Source organism: Cyprinodon tularosa, unplaced genomic scaffold (genome assembly GCF_016077235.1).
Source record: "Cyprinodon tularosa strain WSP-4 unplaced genomic scaffold, ASM1607723v1 ctg2, whole genome shotgun sequence".
NCBI lineage: Eukaryota > Metazoa > Chordata > Actinopteri > Cyprinodontiformes > Cyprinodontidae > Cyprinodon > Cyprinodon tularosa.
Genome location: NW_024038733.1, coordinates 2,520,191 through 2,538,676, shown reverse-complemented (window position 1 = coordinate 2,538,676; position 18,486 = coordinate 2,520,191). Strand labels below are relative to the sequence as shown.

Sequence of the window (18,486 nt, the reverse complement as noted above, 5' to 3'; positions counted from 1 at the left end):
TCTGTGTAATTTATTTGCCAGTTTGCTTTTTTAAAGCTCTTAAACCCTGAAAAAGCAGATTTATGGGAAAATATGCTATGGCACAAAGGTATAGGCTTATATTCATTGCTCTCTCTGCAGATCTGAGAAAATATGGAAATATCCGTTAAGGAATGTAGAAAACTTCGAATACTGAGCTTTCTGATCTAGTAAAGTCAAAAGAAAGGGTTCTCCCAAAAACTGTTTGCTTCTATAAACATGTATCAGTTAGAGGCGCTGCATGTTTAATCTGGGGAATTTGACCTGAAAGCACGTTGCCCCCTCAGGTCAATCAGTTTAATTTCCTAAACCCCAGAATTCGGTGCCAAGATGCATCATCACACAGATTTAGTTATGGGGTTTGACAGATGCACGCAGCTGGAGATTGCCCTGATTTCACTCCACAGAGAAGGAGAGAAATCAAGAAGAAACGTGGACAAAGTCTGTTGCAGTTACACAAGCTGTGCAGTGACTTCTGACTTTATCGATATATAAAAAAAAAAGTCTTATTCTAAACAGATGCTTGAAAAGAATACTTAATGAACCGAATCTGAGTTTTAGATCTTGATGGAAAACATCACACAGAATCCCGCGGCTGTTCTAAAACCGTTAATTATTGATTCTGTTTCTCAGTTTCTTATCCTATTTCAGTGCCCAAGCTGTTCCTCCGTGAAACTATCAAGCTTTAAGCAATTATTTTAAACCAAAAGCTTTAGATGTCAACTGTGAGTTTTCTTACATCTTTTCTCTTTGTCTCTGCTTTTTCTACCTCCCAGTGATGCTGCTGGACACAACAGAAACTACCTCAGAGCTGGGCTGGACAACCTATCCAAAAACTGGGGTAAGAAGCCACTTGATCTGCTAATATGGCATCCAAATGTTTGTGTATTAAAGCCGCTTTTAGGCCAGGCAAGTTGGCTGCACACACAGATGTGATCTTAAGTTTTAAACACAGTTCTAAGTATCGGATAGGCATCCAAATGAAGGCCTTTTCCAACTATTAGAGTAAGAGTTCCTGGCTTAAGTCAACTCCCAGTTACTGTTGTTGATGTAGTGTTTGGGATTTTATGTCAGCTCTACAGATGTAGTCTGCAACCTGTATAGTTGTGTTTTTTGTGGCTTGTTTTTAAAATTCAGGACTTTATTTGCACTTTGTTGGACTGATAAATACATATTTCCCCCCAACACACTGTTCTCACACACTGACATAACATTCATAATAAAAAAGGTACTATATTGGCTGCAGCTACCTTTTTAAGTCAGATAAATATGAAGGTGTTATAGAATATTTCTTGGATGCATTCCATTACCTGGAGTAGACCTTTCCTGGTGTGATAATATAGTCTTGTTCCAAAATAAAACAGCATTGATATATATTTTTATTTAATATATGTTTGCATCAGGTGGTGATCAAAGACAGAAATATTTGCTTCCAGCTTGGAAGAACCAGTTATCATTTTGAAAACTCAGTTTCAATTTCATTAGAGTGAATTTAATGCAGTATTTTATTTTGCTGGTTTGTTTGTATTAAAATAACCCGAAAAAACTGATTTAGCAAACTAATTATTTAATATATTAGGACCACAAAATACATGTCAAATATATCATCAGACTATTTATCACAGAGAGCTGATTGAAGAGCAGTAACTGTTTGCTAAAGTACCGGTATCCCTAATCTTATGAACTTGCATTTTTCATGGTAATGTAATATTTGGTAAGTTGAACATCTCATGGCAGAAATGCTAACACCGGACAGAAATGATAAATTTCAAAAGACTCACACACAAAGATGAAAAAGAGAGAATAGAAATATTGGTATGACACATCATACCAATATTTAATCATGGTGCTGACAATGCAAGATTATCTCACATTGTGAAACCTACTAGAAATAGAATATTTTTTAGCATAATTGATACATAATAAAGTCTTACATTGATGTTTAAAATTAAAAAATTCCACAATTTCCCCATTGTAAGACAAGAAAGGGGTTTTCTATTTTTGTTTCTATTCTACCTGTGATTTTTGTTTTAGCTTGGTTTACAAAATAGATTTAAAAAGATGAATGCAATGTAAACGCAAATGGAATGATTCTTTCTTAGATGGATTTTTTTAATTCTTCCCAAGAATTTACTTTTTTTTTTTAATGAATAATCCAAATAAAACTGGAGTTTCAGCTTCTCTTTAAATAATAGAGAACTATTTTTAGTAAAACGATGCAGGTCTTCTTTTCACTCAAGAAACATATTTACTTTTTTTTTCCTGGTTAAAAGGAAGAGTTTAGTTGGTTGCACTCTGTTGTTGGTTTTCCAATTGCAGACATAAAAGCTTTTACAAAACCAGAACTAAACCCCTAAAATATTTCATGGGAAAAACAGCATCAAAGAGAGAGAGAAAGAGAGAGATCAAAAAATAAATCTATTTCCAGGGAGCAAACTTTTTTTTCTGCAGATCAGCAGGTCTTAAATCCAAACCCTGAAAGGGAAAAAGGATTGATTTTGCTTAAAACATCCTGCATATTCAGAACCTAACACAGGGACATTATCATTTTCTGTAGCCTCAGAAACACTCATTCTCACTGTTTGGTTCAACACATACATGGGGTGTTAATTTCTGCATAAATCAGACAGCATCACTGTAATATTTCACACTTTCACACCTAGACATAAACCTAAACCTGCAGCTGATTTAACACAGTTTGCGCCACACATTTCCCACGATTACCAAGATAACATTAGCTGAAACATACAGCTGACTTCCACAAACATCCTGCTTTTTTTTCTGTCCTCTACAGCGTTGGTCCTGTTGATGCTGGTACACAGCAGGAAGTGTTGAAAAAGCCAATGGGGGCACATAACAAATAACTGTGTTACCAAACAGTTGTTCAATATAAAACGATTTTCAGGCTCTTGTGCAGTTTCACTTTGGTGTGACGCTTTGTTTAATAGAACACTGGCAGAAGAGCCTAAGGATCATTCCCAGGATATTCAAATCCAGCTTTTACATGATTATCTGTCTATTTTTTAAACCAACAACCTTAGATTTGCACCAGGCTTGAAAAGGCATGTCTAATGTATGGTAATGGGTTGGAGGAAAAGGAATTATTTACTATAATAGCTAAAAGCTGACATTACAAGAAGCAGCCATGACAGGCTCCATCTCATTTCTCATGAAACTTAAAAGCCTCTTACTTGTAATTTTATCTAGTCTTTCTCTTTCTCTTTGATGAAAAAAAAGACACCCTAGTTGAATCACAAGTCTTCCAGCTAGAGCTTATATTATGTTTGAACTTAACATTTGCTAGAAGCATATTTCACTGAATTATCCTTTTAGACACTAACATTTTCCCCATGCTCTACTGTGATGCAACTCAATCAAGCTCACTCAGCTGGACAGGGAGCTTCTGTTAACATCAGTTTTCAGTTTTTGCCTAGATTTATCTAGATTTTGGTCCATTGACTGGGCCATATAGATACCGTACATAAATATGCTTTAAGCTACATGTTTGCATTGTAGCGATGACAGTAAGTTCAGTGTTGCTGAACCTTCCCCCAGTTTCTAACCATTTCAGTTGTTTGAAAGTTTTCCTTCAGGGTTGGTTTCTATTTAGCTTCACACAACGTCCAACTTTGACCAAATCTGCTTCAGCACAGCATGATGCTGCCTGGTTTGGGTGTTTTGGTGCACTCTAGTTAAGCTGATTGAACACAGAATCCTTTTTTTCGCAGTGTTTTCCACAATGCCAACTTAGGCCAAGTCCTATGTTATGCTACATTTGAAACTTAAAAATATTAACAATGAGGCCCCCAAAGCATTTTTTTTTTTTTTGCTGTTTAATAAGGACGATTCCTTTTAGGTCAGGCAGATGGCCTTTACAAAAATAAAAATCCTCATTCAGCCCTCTTCTGCAAAAGTTGTTTGGCTTTCCGTGCCCCGCCCTCCCAAAACTCGTGCACCACAACCATGACAACCAGTCAGAGTTCATAGCGAAAGTTGCGTGGAATAATACATTAGATAAAGGTCGTAGCTTGACCACTCTGGATGGCTTATTTCCCCTTATGACATCATAATGGGAATGTTTTTGAAACCGCTCATTTTGAGCACACATTGGCCACATGACTGTTAAATTGGGAATTTTGCATAAGGTTCCATAATGTTCTGCCAGGCATCATGGCTATTTGGAATAAACATCGGATATATGAGGGGATATATGAGGGGAAAAGGGGATCAGGGGATCAGTCAACGTCAGCCAAACATATAACATTTAGGGCCAGATTTATCAAGATCCAATTTTGCGTGCAGTAATTTGCGCTCGCAAACTGGAATTTTGCACAAGGGGCTGAACCATGGTTTGCGGGTGATTTAACAAGAGTGATTGCGTAACTGGTGGCAGGTGCAAAACTGTTGGAGACGCCCTATTAGAATGTCAGACAGCACTTCTGAAAAACTAGATTGGGAGATCCAATGTTGCAAGGAGTTTTGTGATATCTGGTATTGCGTGGGTCCTCCTTGTGGCTGGCTCCAAATCCATTCGGAGTTCCCCCAACAGCTCCAAAATGGCAATGCTGGATAAACAATATGTTTTGATGATCGTTTCCTCGTTCATTCCAAAAATATTCACACGGAGTGAAAAAATGCGTTCTCTGCGTCTCCTTGCTTCATTTCGATGTCTCCTTCTTGCGACAATAACCGCTGCCATCTGTGCGCAATTACGCATACAGACCATTTGCACCTTCTTTTGAAACGTGTTAAATATAGAGTCAGATACTGTTAGCAAAATTGCTTTCAGGTTTGATAAATCACTTTGCGAGTGCTAAATTAATATATTTACATGTTCTCCTCCCACAAGACGCACTTTTGCGTGTAAACACCCCATATTGCATATTCATTGCAGAAAAAGTACTAAATGGATAAGAGGCGCTATTTAGTATGTTTTAAAGACCAAATCCTTTTAGCACGCTGTTGATAGATGAGTTTGTACATTTTTTAGCGTGCGCAGTGAAATAGCTCATGTTTTTATACATGCAAACCTTTGATAGATCCGGCCCTTAGAGCCTAATCTGAACACATTAAGATAGGCTGCCCTGCTTGTCTAAGACACTGTAAACAGGGTAGCCAGTAGTGGGCACAGTTCCAGAAATATGCTAAGAGCTAACAGCAGATCCAATTACTACATTTGCAAACTTTAGAAACCATTAGAAAACCATTAAGCTTCCACTGAAAAAGGTTTAAGCAACTTAAATTCTGCTAACAAAATTCACCAACTGGTCCCTCTCCCACTCACTCTATTTTGGCAAGCTACTGGCTTACTACATGCACACATGACAATTGTGTTACGCAGCAGAAAGCTCTTAGCTGTGGTGGCCGAGAGGTGTAATTGCACTACAAATACACAAACACATTGCAAATGCAAAATCACACTGCAAATACAAAAATAATGGCAAACACATAAGCAGACTAAAACGCAAACATACCGGTAAGCAAATCAAATGCAAAGTAAAAACCCTGCAAAAGAGAAATGCAGCAATCACAGAAAATACCGAGGAGCACAATAGAAAGTGCTGAAAAAAAAAGACCCACTGGAAAAATAAATGATGCAAACACACAAAAGTCATGCAAAGGGAAAATGCTAGACTGCATCATGCCTCTCTTTATCTTGGCAACAAAATGGTGCAGTACCACCAAAAATTTTATGTTTGCTTACTTTCCGAAACACCCAGCCTCACAATGGTATGAAAAGTCTGTTGGCTTAAGTTGTCTTGACAGATCATGTTGTTAATGACAGCTCATCAGCCTTTTAGACATTATGCAAATCCCTGTTGGAACTGCAGCATTTACAAAAGCTATATGGACTGTGAAAGGTATTCAGTGTGTCCCAAGTTCAAACATATAATCTACCTGTAGCTCCTCCAAAGCAGCCCTGTGCCTGATAGTACTGTGTTTTGATTTGGGGTCAAATTATTTTAGATGCTGAAATATATAGAAACATTCAAAGCTTGCAGATAAATATTGTTTTATAACATAACGCTGCTTAAAACCTATAAATACAGCTCCAAAACACAGCTGTGTTTATAGTAATATTTATTTACACACAGGTGTACTCTGGTAATTAGCTGCCTTAATGAGACCGTTGTTTGCGTTTTGTATTATTCAAATACGTGCCTTATATCGCACAACATCAATGTACGTGTTGTAAATGAGGAAACTATTGGACTGCACAAGTGCTATTTATTTAAAGCAAGGCAAGTTTATTTATATAACACAATTCAGGTGGAGAATTTAAAGTGCTTTAAATGAATTAAACGATAAAATAGAAGGGAAATAAAAGCAAAAAAGATAAAAACAAGATAAAACCAGGTAGTAAGGCCAATAAAGTAGTTGGACCACAAACCTAAACTACCGGTAATGATACCTCAGTTAACACTAAGGCAGTTCTAAAGTAATGTTTTTTTTTTTTTTTGGCTTACAAGAACTCAGGCTTTCAGCCCTTTCTTAATTCCTGAAGGCATCATTAAGAAACCATGCCTTTAGGCTCTCTATGGGTATAATTTATCTGGGAATAATTTAATGCTGCATAAAAAGATTTGGGAAATTAAGGATTGGGTAAGTTGACCAGGTTATAAAACGCTCAAACCAAGTTCATACTGTCAAGAAAAAACTTCCTCAGTTTTCTTGACATAAATTTCTGCACTAGTTTTATATTGTGTGTGTGTTTTTATTTTCACTGTAGCTGGATTAAACCACTCATTATTCAGGGTCTATGTTCGCCATGAGCTCAAGGCAAATAAACAGTGATGATTTCATTATTTATTAATACTATTTATTGCAGGTCACAAAATTATCCCTGAATCTACCGTGTTGTAGGATGTCAACTTTTCCAAACATCCTGCAGCTGTGCAGGAATGTTGCTTATTTTTGCTTCCTATCCATGCCCCACATTGTTTTGAAGTATCACAGCAAACCCAATTAGAACGCAGCGAAATGCCTTTTAGAGGCACTAAAATGTTATTTGGGTACCTTAAATGTGTGTGCCTCCTTTTGCATGGCGGTTCCTTTCCGCTATGTGTGTGATTGCGTGACTGTGCCAGGGTCAACTCTTGGGTCAGTTAAATTCATTCATCTGTGAGTGATTATGGCTCAGTTCTAATATGCTTCATAATTGCACTTATACATTGTTCTGATCCTTTGACGCTTGTGACTAAAATTTCCTAATAAAGGAAGTGGATAGCAGACCCTAGTACAGAATGACACCAGATTGTGTAGAGAAGTCCAGGAATTCCATGAAGAGCATCTAACAACACTAAGACGTTGCTGAAAGTGATCAGAAAGGTCTGTCCGTAAAAGAAGAGAGGAAACTAGCCAACATGTGGCAGGCACACTCACTAATCGCAGCCTTTTATCTCCTTCCACACTGATTTTACCTTCTGGCCGCCCAGTCTGTCTTCCAGCGTCGGGATATAATTGAACATGATGTTTGATTAAATAGGGCCCCGTGTGCGTCAGAAAGCTGTGAACCGTGATGGCAGCTGCTAATAGGAGGCCATCCCTCTGTGTGTATGTGTGCTGGAGAGAGGAAATCACTGTGTGTGAGCTTGAGTTTTTTCTTTCTTTTTTTCATCCGCGGTCCCAGGATGACAAGGGCAGTTGAGATGGAGATATGGTTATTTGACCTCGGGGCATCGAGCTGAGAAAAGTAGAAAGACAGACCATGAGACGAGTCTAGGGATAGAGGGTGTATGTGTGTGTGTATGGTTTTCTTTTTAACCCTCTTTTTTCTTTTCTTTTCACATCCCAACTTTTCTTTTGCTTTAGGCTCTATAAATATCAGTTACTGCACTTTTTTCCTACTCAGTCGCTTTGCCTCCCCATGTGTAAAACTCCATCCTGCTGCTGCTCTTCACACCATCATTGCATCTGTCCTCCCTCAGTCATCTTGATCCTTTTTATTCTTTTCTGTCTACAATCAGCAGAAACGTTTTTCCCCCTTCTGTTGGCTTTTTTTGTTTTGTTTTTAGTAATTTTAAATCTGCTAATTGTGAGTATTCTCTTTGCATTAATCTTTTAGCAAAGTGTGCCTTCATTTGTCTCTGCAATCCCATGTTTGTGTGCCATGTCAAAGGCCCTGCCCCTCCCATGTCCTCTGTCACTGGAGAGCTTGCATGGCTCTCTGGCATTTCGCTTCAAATTAAATCAAAACGATGAGTGTTCCTCTTTTTTTTTTTTACTTCCTTTCGAACAACTCATCCACCCCTCCTTCTCAGTTTGGCCCATTTTTTCCTTTTCCCTTTTTACAAAAGGGAAAAAAATGGGAGCAATAAAATATAAAATTAGATAAAATATGAAAACATGGATGAGGGTTAATGGATGAGGAAGGGGTCAAAGTTAAGGTCAAGAAATAAATGATAGCTGTGTTTTTGGATGCAATCCCTTTTAAGAATATTATAGACTCTGTTAGGATTAATCTATATATTTTTTGGTAATATTGCTCATTGCTGGAGTAAATGTACTAGATGTATAGTATGATATCTGAAAGATAGTGGCTGGGTAAATAAAAAAAAAAAGACTGATGTCTACATCATGACTGAAATTCACTGACATCTGCATCTCTGGAAACAGTTAAAATGAACCACAGAGGAAGCCATGATCTACAGCTGGAGAAAGCATGCAGCAGTGTCGAACTTTCCCTGGTGTGGAAATGTCCTCTGAAATCACCACAAAAACGTGTCAACAACTTATCCAAGAGGTCACAACAGAATCCAGAACTATATCCGAAGTGCTGCAGGTCTTGGTTAAAATCAGCTCTGTGATTTAACAGTAATACAGACAATGGGCCAAAATACCGTCTTTAGGAGAGTTCAAGGACAAAACCAAGTGATCCTCAGAAATTATAGTAAAATTTGACTGTTGTGTAGATTTTGGACCTTGTTTTATTTAGTATAGAAAGTTATCATACCTGAAGTCAAACTTAAAATAGAATAGAATATCCTTTATTGTCCCACACTGGGGAAATTGTGGTGTTACTGCAGCAAAAGGTTGTAGCAGAAGCGGTCACACAATGTGGACCTTATAAACTTGGAAGATGATGCTTGGAAATCCTCTCTATAATTAATAGAAACATAAATTTGTAAAAGAAAATGTCTGCTCAACGGTCTGTGATGTGTGTAAGGACAATTGTTTTGAGCAGCAGGACAATGATCCATGATTTACCCTGGTGCACTCCTGAATAAATGATAAAGAAAGAATCAAAAATACTACACAAAGTAGAGTGTGTAGTCAAAGTCTATATTTCAAACGAACTGAATATAAGTAGTATAACTTCAAACATGCTTTTGATACTAAATAAATTTGGTCCATTCTACAAAGAGGAGTGGGCCAAACTCTTTAAAGGGAATGTTTCTGCCAATGGTAGCGTAACCTCTATGGGAAACATTGCCCAAAATCATCATTTAAAAGCTACTTTATGTAATTAAGTTCACAGATTTTAAGATTTCTTTTGTGAGCCTAACATTTAAGTGTGGCAATAGAAAAAAAAGCATAAAAAGTCTATATAGTGAGAAATCCTTTTCCAAAGTTAACTTATTTATCTCACTTTCTGCCTACTCAAACCTACTTTCTTAAAATGCAAAGCAGGAAAACTTCACACCAGTTCTCCCATTTCATTTGACAAAATGTTCTCCGCCCTCTATATCTGCATCCATCCACCCCACTATGTACTTTGCATGTGTTTCCTGCCTCCAATTTCCCCTCATCGTCTTGTCTATATTAGTTAGTCAGAGCCTTGGAGAGACATTTCTGTCCTTTCACTCAATTAGACTGACTGCGCCTCAGACGCTTTTCATGTGCTCACTGATCGCATCATTATTCCAGCTGGTCCAAGCACCAAATCACTCTCTGATGTGTGATGCTATGAAGATTCTTCCCTACTGACTGCTAGAGCCACAGTGAAACAGACCTAAGCATGCCAAGACAGAGTAACACATACAAAACCATGAATCACACACCAGTAACACTGGTCTGAGCTTTTGTTCTCTTCATTGTTGTAAAGGGAATAATGATGATCATGGGCTAATACATAATTCTTTTGAATTATAGCAGAAAAAGGTCCTGCTTGTCACTAGAGGCCAAATGTGCTTAAAATCAGAGCCTTTTCATCCCTGTGAGGACTGTTCTCTATAGCTTGTGAAACTAAAACCCGCCCCTGGGTTTTCATTTTGACAAATCTCACCAGGTCCTACTTGATTTAAGCCACGTCTTGTTCTGATCTTTTAGTGAAATCTAATTATTGCATGTACTCCTCCCTAAGTTAAAATAAAAATCGATTATTTTGTTTCAAAATAAGCCACCTGCCGAAGGTATAAAATTGCAGGAATGCAAATGCAAAAAGACACTACAAGACCTGTCTGTTTTTTTTACACTGAAAACAAATGTATTTAATATTTCATTGTTTTAATTATCACTAAATATTGCAAACTATACAGATATACTCTGAAACTGCAAAAATGTACATAGTGTTGCAATAGTTCATCTGTTGACATTGATTTTTTTCTGTGCCTCCATCTCCCTCATACTAACGTTGGCCATGAACAGAATTTTAGATGTGTCCTTGTTGCCCCGTCCTTTGTACAGAGGGGGAATTCACGTTGAAAATCACTTCCATTATCTTCACAGTATTATACATAAAAACAAGCATATATGCTTTTGGGACATGGGGATTTTATTTCATTGTCTGATCAGCATAATCCCTGTGATTCCATGAAATATTAAGCAAATTGAAAAACAGATGACATTAAGGCTGTAGAGAAATGAAAGCTGGTGGATCATCTCTGCAAAAACGTCTCAATGTTTTCTGAAATTACTGATGCAGAACATTTCAAGGTATAAAACGAATTTACTTAAAGAGACCTGTAATTTTTAGATGTTTTTCTCTGTGCATAAAGGAAACATCTGGAATGAAAAAGCACAATATAAAACTGTGATATTGAGCAGGATTCATCTTATTTGGTTGCACAGAAAAATCGGAGTGAACAAATGTTTACAGCGTATAGTTCTGTTCATTTTACCATGTGGTTTCTCAAGGTATTTGGGCCACAGCTGACGAACATCCAAGTGAGCGGAGATCAGTTATTGAGCTCATTGGATGCATGTGTGTAAATCAGAGTCATGTGTCTCAGCTGTGCAGCTGTCAAAATGTCAGCCTGATATTTGAAATCAACAACACAGCCTCACATTTCAGCAGCATAGATAACCAAGAAGCAGCATCATGATTTGAAATAGTTTTTTTTTTTTCAAGAATGTGTATTGCCTGCTTTACTTCTGCAAAAAGAACTAAAAAAGCATTTTACTTTCATTTTTTTTTCATATGTGTGCATTTATTCACTGTCCCATCTAAAATTATAATAAAAACATCCTTGTGGATGTAGTACTACTTTCCCATTAAGGTTGGAGCATGAAAAGAGAAATATATTCAACTTATTTTTTTTTGCAAAATCCCTATAGATTATGTATCATTAATTCCTGTCCTCGAGAGCCACTGTCCTGTAACTTTTAGATGTGTATCTGCTTCAAGTAAAATAATCAGGTCATTAGCAGAACCTTGGAAATCTTGACTGCATACTGAGGAGGTAATTCAGCTATTTGATTCATGTGAGTTGAAGCTGAAGAACATCTAAAGGTGCAGGCAAGCAGACCTCGAGGACTGGAACTGAAAAGCCCAGCTACAGATCATTCAAATTCACTGGTTCTCTCTTATCCTCTCATCTATTTAGCTCACCTGACACAATCTCTACAGGGTTTAGGTCTGAGGGCAAAAGGGGCCTGTGGTAAAAGTAATATTTTCTTCTGACAAACAATTTATGTGTCATTTTGGCCATGCTTTGCATAATTATCAAAGACAACAATTTTTCAGATTTGTGGTCGGCTTTGTTGTAAAGTCAAAGAGTTCATAATGCTATCATTTTAAAAAAAACAAACATGCTTGTAGGCAAAAAAACAAACAAAAAAACAACGCTGTATGACAGACCCTCTATATTTCATAGTAAGCTTTATGGTAGGTTTTCACATCGACATCCTCTGTATTTATCCAGACCCCCTCGGTGGTCTTTTATGCAGAAAAAGGAGCTGTTATACTCATCTGTTCAAGTTTTGTTTTTAAGACTCATTGATTAAAGCAAATTCCAGATGTTAATAAATATGGTGGGGCAGAAAAAGTTTTTTTATTTTGTTATCGTTTTAAAACAACCAGTTGACACATGATCTGATAGTAATAATGGTACCGGGATGGTATCCCTAATATAAATCTTACAGTACTAATATTGTAATTACTAATATAATACTGGAAATGGGCATATTTAGACAAGTAGCTAAGCTACATATATCATATGTTAGACCTGCCATGACCTCTTAAGACCAATTCTATTCTCTCTTCCATTTTCAGGACTTGCTAAAAGAAATGGACCAATCAGTCACATTTATTCCACATCTGAAGAGATGGATCATCCTTAAAAAAGCTCTAGACACTCCAACCCTCTTTAAAAAGTAAAAAACGGGAGAAATACTTGAACCAATAGTTGGAAGGCTGGAGGCGGAAAATGTTTACTCTGACTTGATCATTTAAAATGACAAACAAATCAAACCAACCACCTTAGAGCATAACTGGTGAATCTGTGAAGAAAGCAATGGTTTAAATATTATGGATGTAGTTATTGGAGTGGAAACACATAAAACCGATTAACTGTAACAGCTTAAAGGTAAATTAACCCCCACATTCCACATCCTCTCTAACCTCTCCGCTCCGCTGCGCTCCGTTCAAGAACGCCTCTGAGAAGCAACTCCTGTCTTGTTCTGCTGTGAGTTCCTTGGAGCTAGAGGAGAACATGCACAATATTATATTATTATTTGTTAATAAATAGGAGCACAACAGGAGTTGATGATCTGTTAATTTAGTGTCCAGCACTGGGGCAGTTCACTGAACTTCCATACCAAATCATTTTTTGCACCATGTTTTTTCTCCCACACTGTTTACATTTGATCACTGCTGCAGTTTAAGAAATGGAAATGTTATGAAAGCTATACAATACTAAAATTTTGTTTTGTATAAATTCTGTGTATACAGAATGACAACAAAAGTTGTCTAAGTCTAAAGTCGGACATTTTCTGCCCAAACCTTTTCTTTCTGTTATGAGTCAATAAGGATGCCTATAGGATCATATGAAATTGGTTTGATTTCAACTTCCAAAATCGGCGTCTCTTCATCCCTCTCTGCGATAAGAAGTTGCTCTTGAAGTTGTAAGATGAACTCTTAGAACTTTGTGTGACTGAATTTGACAGAATTCAGACTGTGGCATTCAAAAGGAGTCAAGGAGAGTATGGAATGGCTCTTACTATGCAAATGCTCAAACAGATGTATGTGACTGGAGAAATTATGGAGGATGTGAGGGTTAGGGATACTGAAAAGACAGACAAACCAGGTTAACTGTAATGAAGAAATGCAGGAGAAAATAAATATGATGAGCACAGATGAAACACAGAGATGAGTAAAATAATTACTAAACAAACAGGCCTGAACAAAAAAGGCTGATAAAGTTGGAAAAAAAACCCCAACAAAAACAAGACTGACTGACTGATTTCATAAGCATACAGACAAAAATATTAAATAAGAAGGCATCAGAAATGCCTGTAAAGTTAGGGAAAAATAGACAGAAATGAATTCAAATCACTTCTCTCAAGCACAAGCTCACTCCATTGTGGACATAAACAACCGGAACTTATGTTCTGACTAGATTCATCCTTGGCCAGTGCTTCATAAGAGGTCTTCCAACAACAGTTTCAAAAAAGTTTATAAGATAATGACCCACCTTCCTCCTTCAATTATATTATTATCTCATTAAAAAAAAGAAAAAACAGCCTGTTTAAATATTATTCAAGCTGGTTTGTTCAGTAAATTGCAGCTTTCCTTAAAAGTGTATTTTCCAAAGTTGTGAAATCTTAGCTTTTTTGAATAACCAGAATGCTGATGGGACATGAGCTTCCAGCCTGTTCTTTATCATTCCTGTCTTGGCCAGTAAATGTTGGAAACCATTTCAAGAGCCCTGATTGGTTGCAGTAATATCCAGATTTAATTTTGCTCCAGACTAAATCCAATTCAGAGGAGTTCTCTTATTTGTTTTAGCCTTGCATTGTAGTAGAAGATGTGACTGTATTTAACATATTAAAACAATAGCAAGAAAATTTAAATGAACCACAAAACTACAAATGCTACTTAAAGTGTCTCTTAATGATCAAGTTCTTTTTGTTTTTCTTAGCTGTATTATTTCAGAAGAGCTGAGCATTTACCTTGATCAAAGACCTGTAACTAACACAGCATGAATCATACTGTTGGTCTAATTACTGTTTCCTTAGGGACCAATGTCAGAGAACCATAAAAAAATCATGGGCAGCCAAAACGTCAACCTTGAGGTTGCACAGAAGAAGTTCACAAACCACCATATGACATCATTGTAATGAAGCTTTTAAGTTCTCATCGATCGACCCGGAGGAGAAGAAATAGAGGAGGCAGCAGAGGTCTGTTCTCTAACAGGAAACCAAACAGACCTGTTAGAGGGAAAGATGTTGAAAATAAAAAGGTTAAAACAACTTAGTTGCATAAGTGTGGACACCAATCCATTTACAAAAAAATCTTTCTCAGGGAATGAGGCATGCTGTGGAAAGGTCTGCAATCTATCACAGGCCAACAAAGACACAGAGGACAACTCAGCAATCTGTAATCAGTATAACAATTGATAATTAACACCCCAAAAAAGTCTGTTTTGGGTCTGTTTGGTATAACACCTGCAGAAAATCCAATTGATATTTTTTTTTTTTACAACACAATGCATAGAACTGTTTTAATCAAGATAAGCATAAAAGCTCAAATTTTTAAAAACAGTTAGAACTCAGTTCAGCTAAAAGCCAGGGACAATTGTGAGTCTTAAAAACCTGAATAAAGGGTGAGAAACAGAAAAAAAACAAAAAGTCAGAGAACAAAATAGGTCACGTGGATTTTAGATTTAGTTTGTCTTTTGTCGTTTTTTCAATCAGTGTCGCAATGTAGAAAGCAAAACAAACAAAAAAACTATAAAGATTTGTAGCTTGTAGCTCTAGAAAACCATGCCTACTGTAACTGTTGAAAAAGTCATCAGAAGACATCAATGTTGGATCCAATTCAAGTAGAACTGCAGTGGTGCCATGATTCTGTGTTAAGTTCTGTTTCCCTGTTTAGATCCGCTCCCTCTGCACTGCACAGGAACTGCACAGTTCAGCACCTGCAACACATGCATTTATGGAGGCATTTTTTTCCCCTTGTTTCCTTCAACTCAAATTTGACCTCATTAATTGTCAGCTTCTTTTGTCTGACTTTATCTTTCATATGCGAGCAGGCTCCATTTCTGAATTATCAATATGATCTGTATCAGAAACTGTTATTTGTAGTGATATCTCAAAGCCGTGCTAATCTTAACTATTAGTGGTAGGAATCCATCTCTCTCAGGCACTTTTTGCAGAACAAGCACTTTTTAATCACCTGCCTGAGTCAGAAGTATAGAGAGAAAACTGCAGAACCCCAGCATTAAAGGCTAAATTTATCTCATGGATTTACCTTAAGGAGAAACATAAAGAAATTAATTAGGTTATCTCTTGGTCATTAGTTTTTATCTCTAACACTTAAACCATGTTCCAGAAGCTTAATGAAAGACCCAAGTGGTTTAATTACTGCTTTTTATAATCATGATTAATTAGAAACATAGAAGGCTTCTGCGGGAGGATACAGACATGGCCTACATTTGTAGTGTCTGTTATAAATAAATCTTTAATACATCCAGTCTAGATTTGTTATGTACCACTGGGAAAGAGTAATCTAAACTATTCACAGATAGATATCCATACCAAAATGATTTAAAGAAATAACATCAAATAAAACCCCTGCTTTGATGCTAAATAGTTAGTGTAAATTTGGTGGATGAGTGAAGAAAATTACCAATGCTGTGATGTCTATCTAGATTCAAAAAGGCTCAATCAAACTGAAATCACAAAAATTCAATTAAATTCAGTTCAGTTTATCTATATAGCACCAATTAACAACACACGTCATCTTTACTCATTGACTCAAAGGCAATCCTTCACACTAGGCATGCTTTTGGCAACAGTGGAGAGGAAAAACTCCCTTTTCTCAGGAAGAAACCTCCAGCAGAACCTGGGTCAGTGTGAACGGCCATCTGCTGATGCCAACTGGGGTTCAAGGAGACAGAAGCAGACATACAAAAGGCAACTGGAAAAGGTCATCCTGGAAACATACAGCCAGGCAGATGAGCTCTGAGCCTGCTCCCATGTCTGATTGACTGAAAAACAGGCCAATCTCGGACATCTATAAACAAAGGTGTTGATGGCAGCAGCAAAGCTGATATTTTTCCCCAGGATGGTGTCACAGCCAAACAGGAACAGACGAGGCAAAGCTACTATGAGAAAAAGCAGAGAGAGCATATTGTTAGAGATTGAACTAACAGATTCTGCAGAGTTGGAGAATAGAGATAGAATGATGAAAAAGGGGTCCCTATGTCCTCCAGCAGTCTAAGCCTATAGCTCAGGATAATCTGAGCCACTCTAACTATAGGCTTTTATCAAAAAGTGCTATTAAAAAGAAGTTGCATTAATATCCATTTATAGTTACTTTTGACATTTTTAATTACAAGGTCATTATTTCCAATGTTCCCATTATCAAGCTATTTCTGATCCATCAACTCATGTCTTTGTTACCTGTAGCATAGCTTTTTACACTACTTTATTACTTACTGGGCTCATGGAGGACCGAAGCTGGAGAGAGGTTTTTCTTGAACAAATATTTTGAATTGCTTAACGCTAATAATATATTTTACATATTTCTATTTTAGATATGTCGTTATTTAGTAGGATTAGCTACTATATCTGATTTCTCACAAACCCATTTCTTTTGGTTCCCCCTCTGTACTCTGTGTCCTAGTGTATGGAAGCCCGTTTCCGCCACTCTGTAAAAAAAAAAAAAAAAAAAACTATCTCAATATAATGAGATACTATCTCATTAAAATGAGATAGTAACTCAATATAATGAGATAGTATCTCATTATAATGAGATAGTAACTCAATATAATGAGATAGTAACTCAATATAATGAGATACTATCTCATTATATTGAGTTACTATCTCATTATAATGAGATACTATCTCATTATATTGAGTTACTATCTCATTATATTGAGATAGTTTTTTTTTTTTTTTTTTTACAGAGTGGCGGAAACGGGCTTCCATACTAGTGCCTGACACCTGTTCACTGTAAAATATTATGGCAGAGGGTAGCCATTTTAGGGCCAGAAGGAAACTTTTGTAAGTGAACCATCCCTCAAGTTTGGTTAATGTCCCAGTAGTCAACTAAAAATCAGAGGCTGATCCTACAGCGATCAACAACTTATGCCTATTGCTCTGCAGGGGGCTGTCAATCAATAGGCATGTTCCCCAGCGTGCTTAGTACTAGATGGACAATGTATCTGAATGAGAAACTCTGCTGCATTGGATAGGAGGAGCTGCTTTAACGAGGGAATAAAGAAGGCAATTTCTCTGTCTCCCTTCTTTGAAGATAAAAATACAGCCGAAACCTGTAAAATTTCATTAGAGGAAAATATTTATGGATCTAAATTTTGTATCAGTAATAATCACTTGGCTTTAAATTATTGTGTATTAAACCCAACATTTTTTACACTTTTATATAGTTTTTGTTTATGTTTGTTTAGTTTTTATTTAAAAAATAGCATACAGTATTAAAGAAACCCTCAAATGTTTGGGGTGCTTTCACTCAATATAAAGGTGCTTTAGCAACCCCCCAAATTAGCCTAAAATCCTCTATGATTGATCATTGATCATTTGTTGTAACTGAAATTTAACCCACTCAGATATTTTGGTTTGATCAGTAAATGCAGCCTGGGTTAATCCATCTCTACCTGTTCCAGTGAGTAAAGATGCACCAGGCTCCAACTCACTAGCTGTGCAGTCACAGTGCAGCATGTGCATAAATACTCATTTTCTGTTTTCTTTTATTGTCACGTTGGATTAAAACCTTTTATTATTTTGAATAAAATTATTTAATTGGTTTTAAATAAAAATGATTAAATCTAATGTTATTTTGGGACTTAATGCATCCTTTTAAATGTCTTTTAAAGAGTCTTTGGTAAGATGGAGCTAATAAGAAAACATATAATGTTGCAGCTAATTTCACTATCGAATATATACGTTGTTTTTCTTTTTTATCAGAGTTTCTCCACTGTTCAGCATTGCTTTCATAGATCTGATTTATCTTCCTCTTTTCTGATGCCTCCTGCTGTTGCTAGGGGGCCCTTGTTGGTAAAGCACTGCTAAAATGGCATTGGATTGTTTAAGCCAGGTTTAATAATGAAAAAAATACAGGCACTC

The 18,486-nt window shown here is 36.7% G+C and overlaps 1 protein-coding gene across 1 annotated transcript in view; it reads left to right on the top strand.

Annotated features, from left to right (window-relative positions):
* ephb6 (eph receptor B6) overlaps positions 1–18,486 on the top strand; it is a 100,621-nt gene that overhangs the window by 27,334 nt on the left and 54,801 nt on the right. Inside the window, exon 2 of the mRNA XM_038284425.1 lies at positions 795–859. Coding sequence (XP_038140353.1) covers positions 795–859 — 65 coding nt within the window. The remainder of the gene's footprint in view (positions 1–794; positions 860–18,486) is intronic.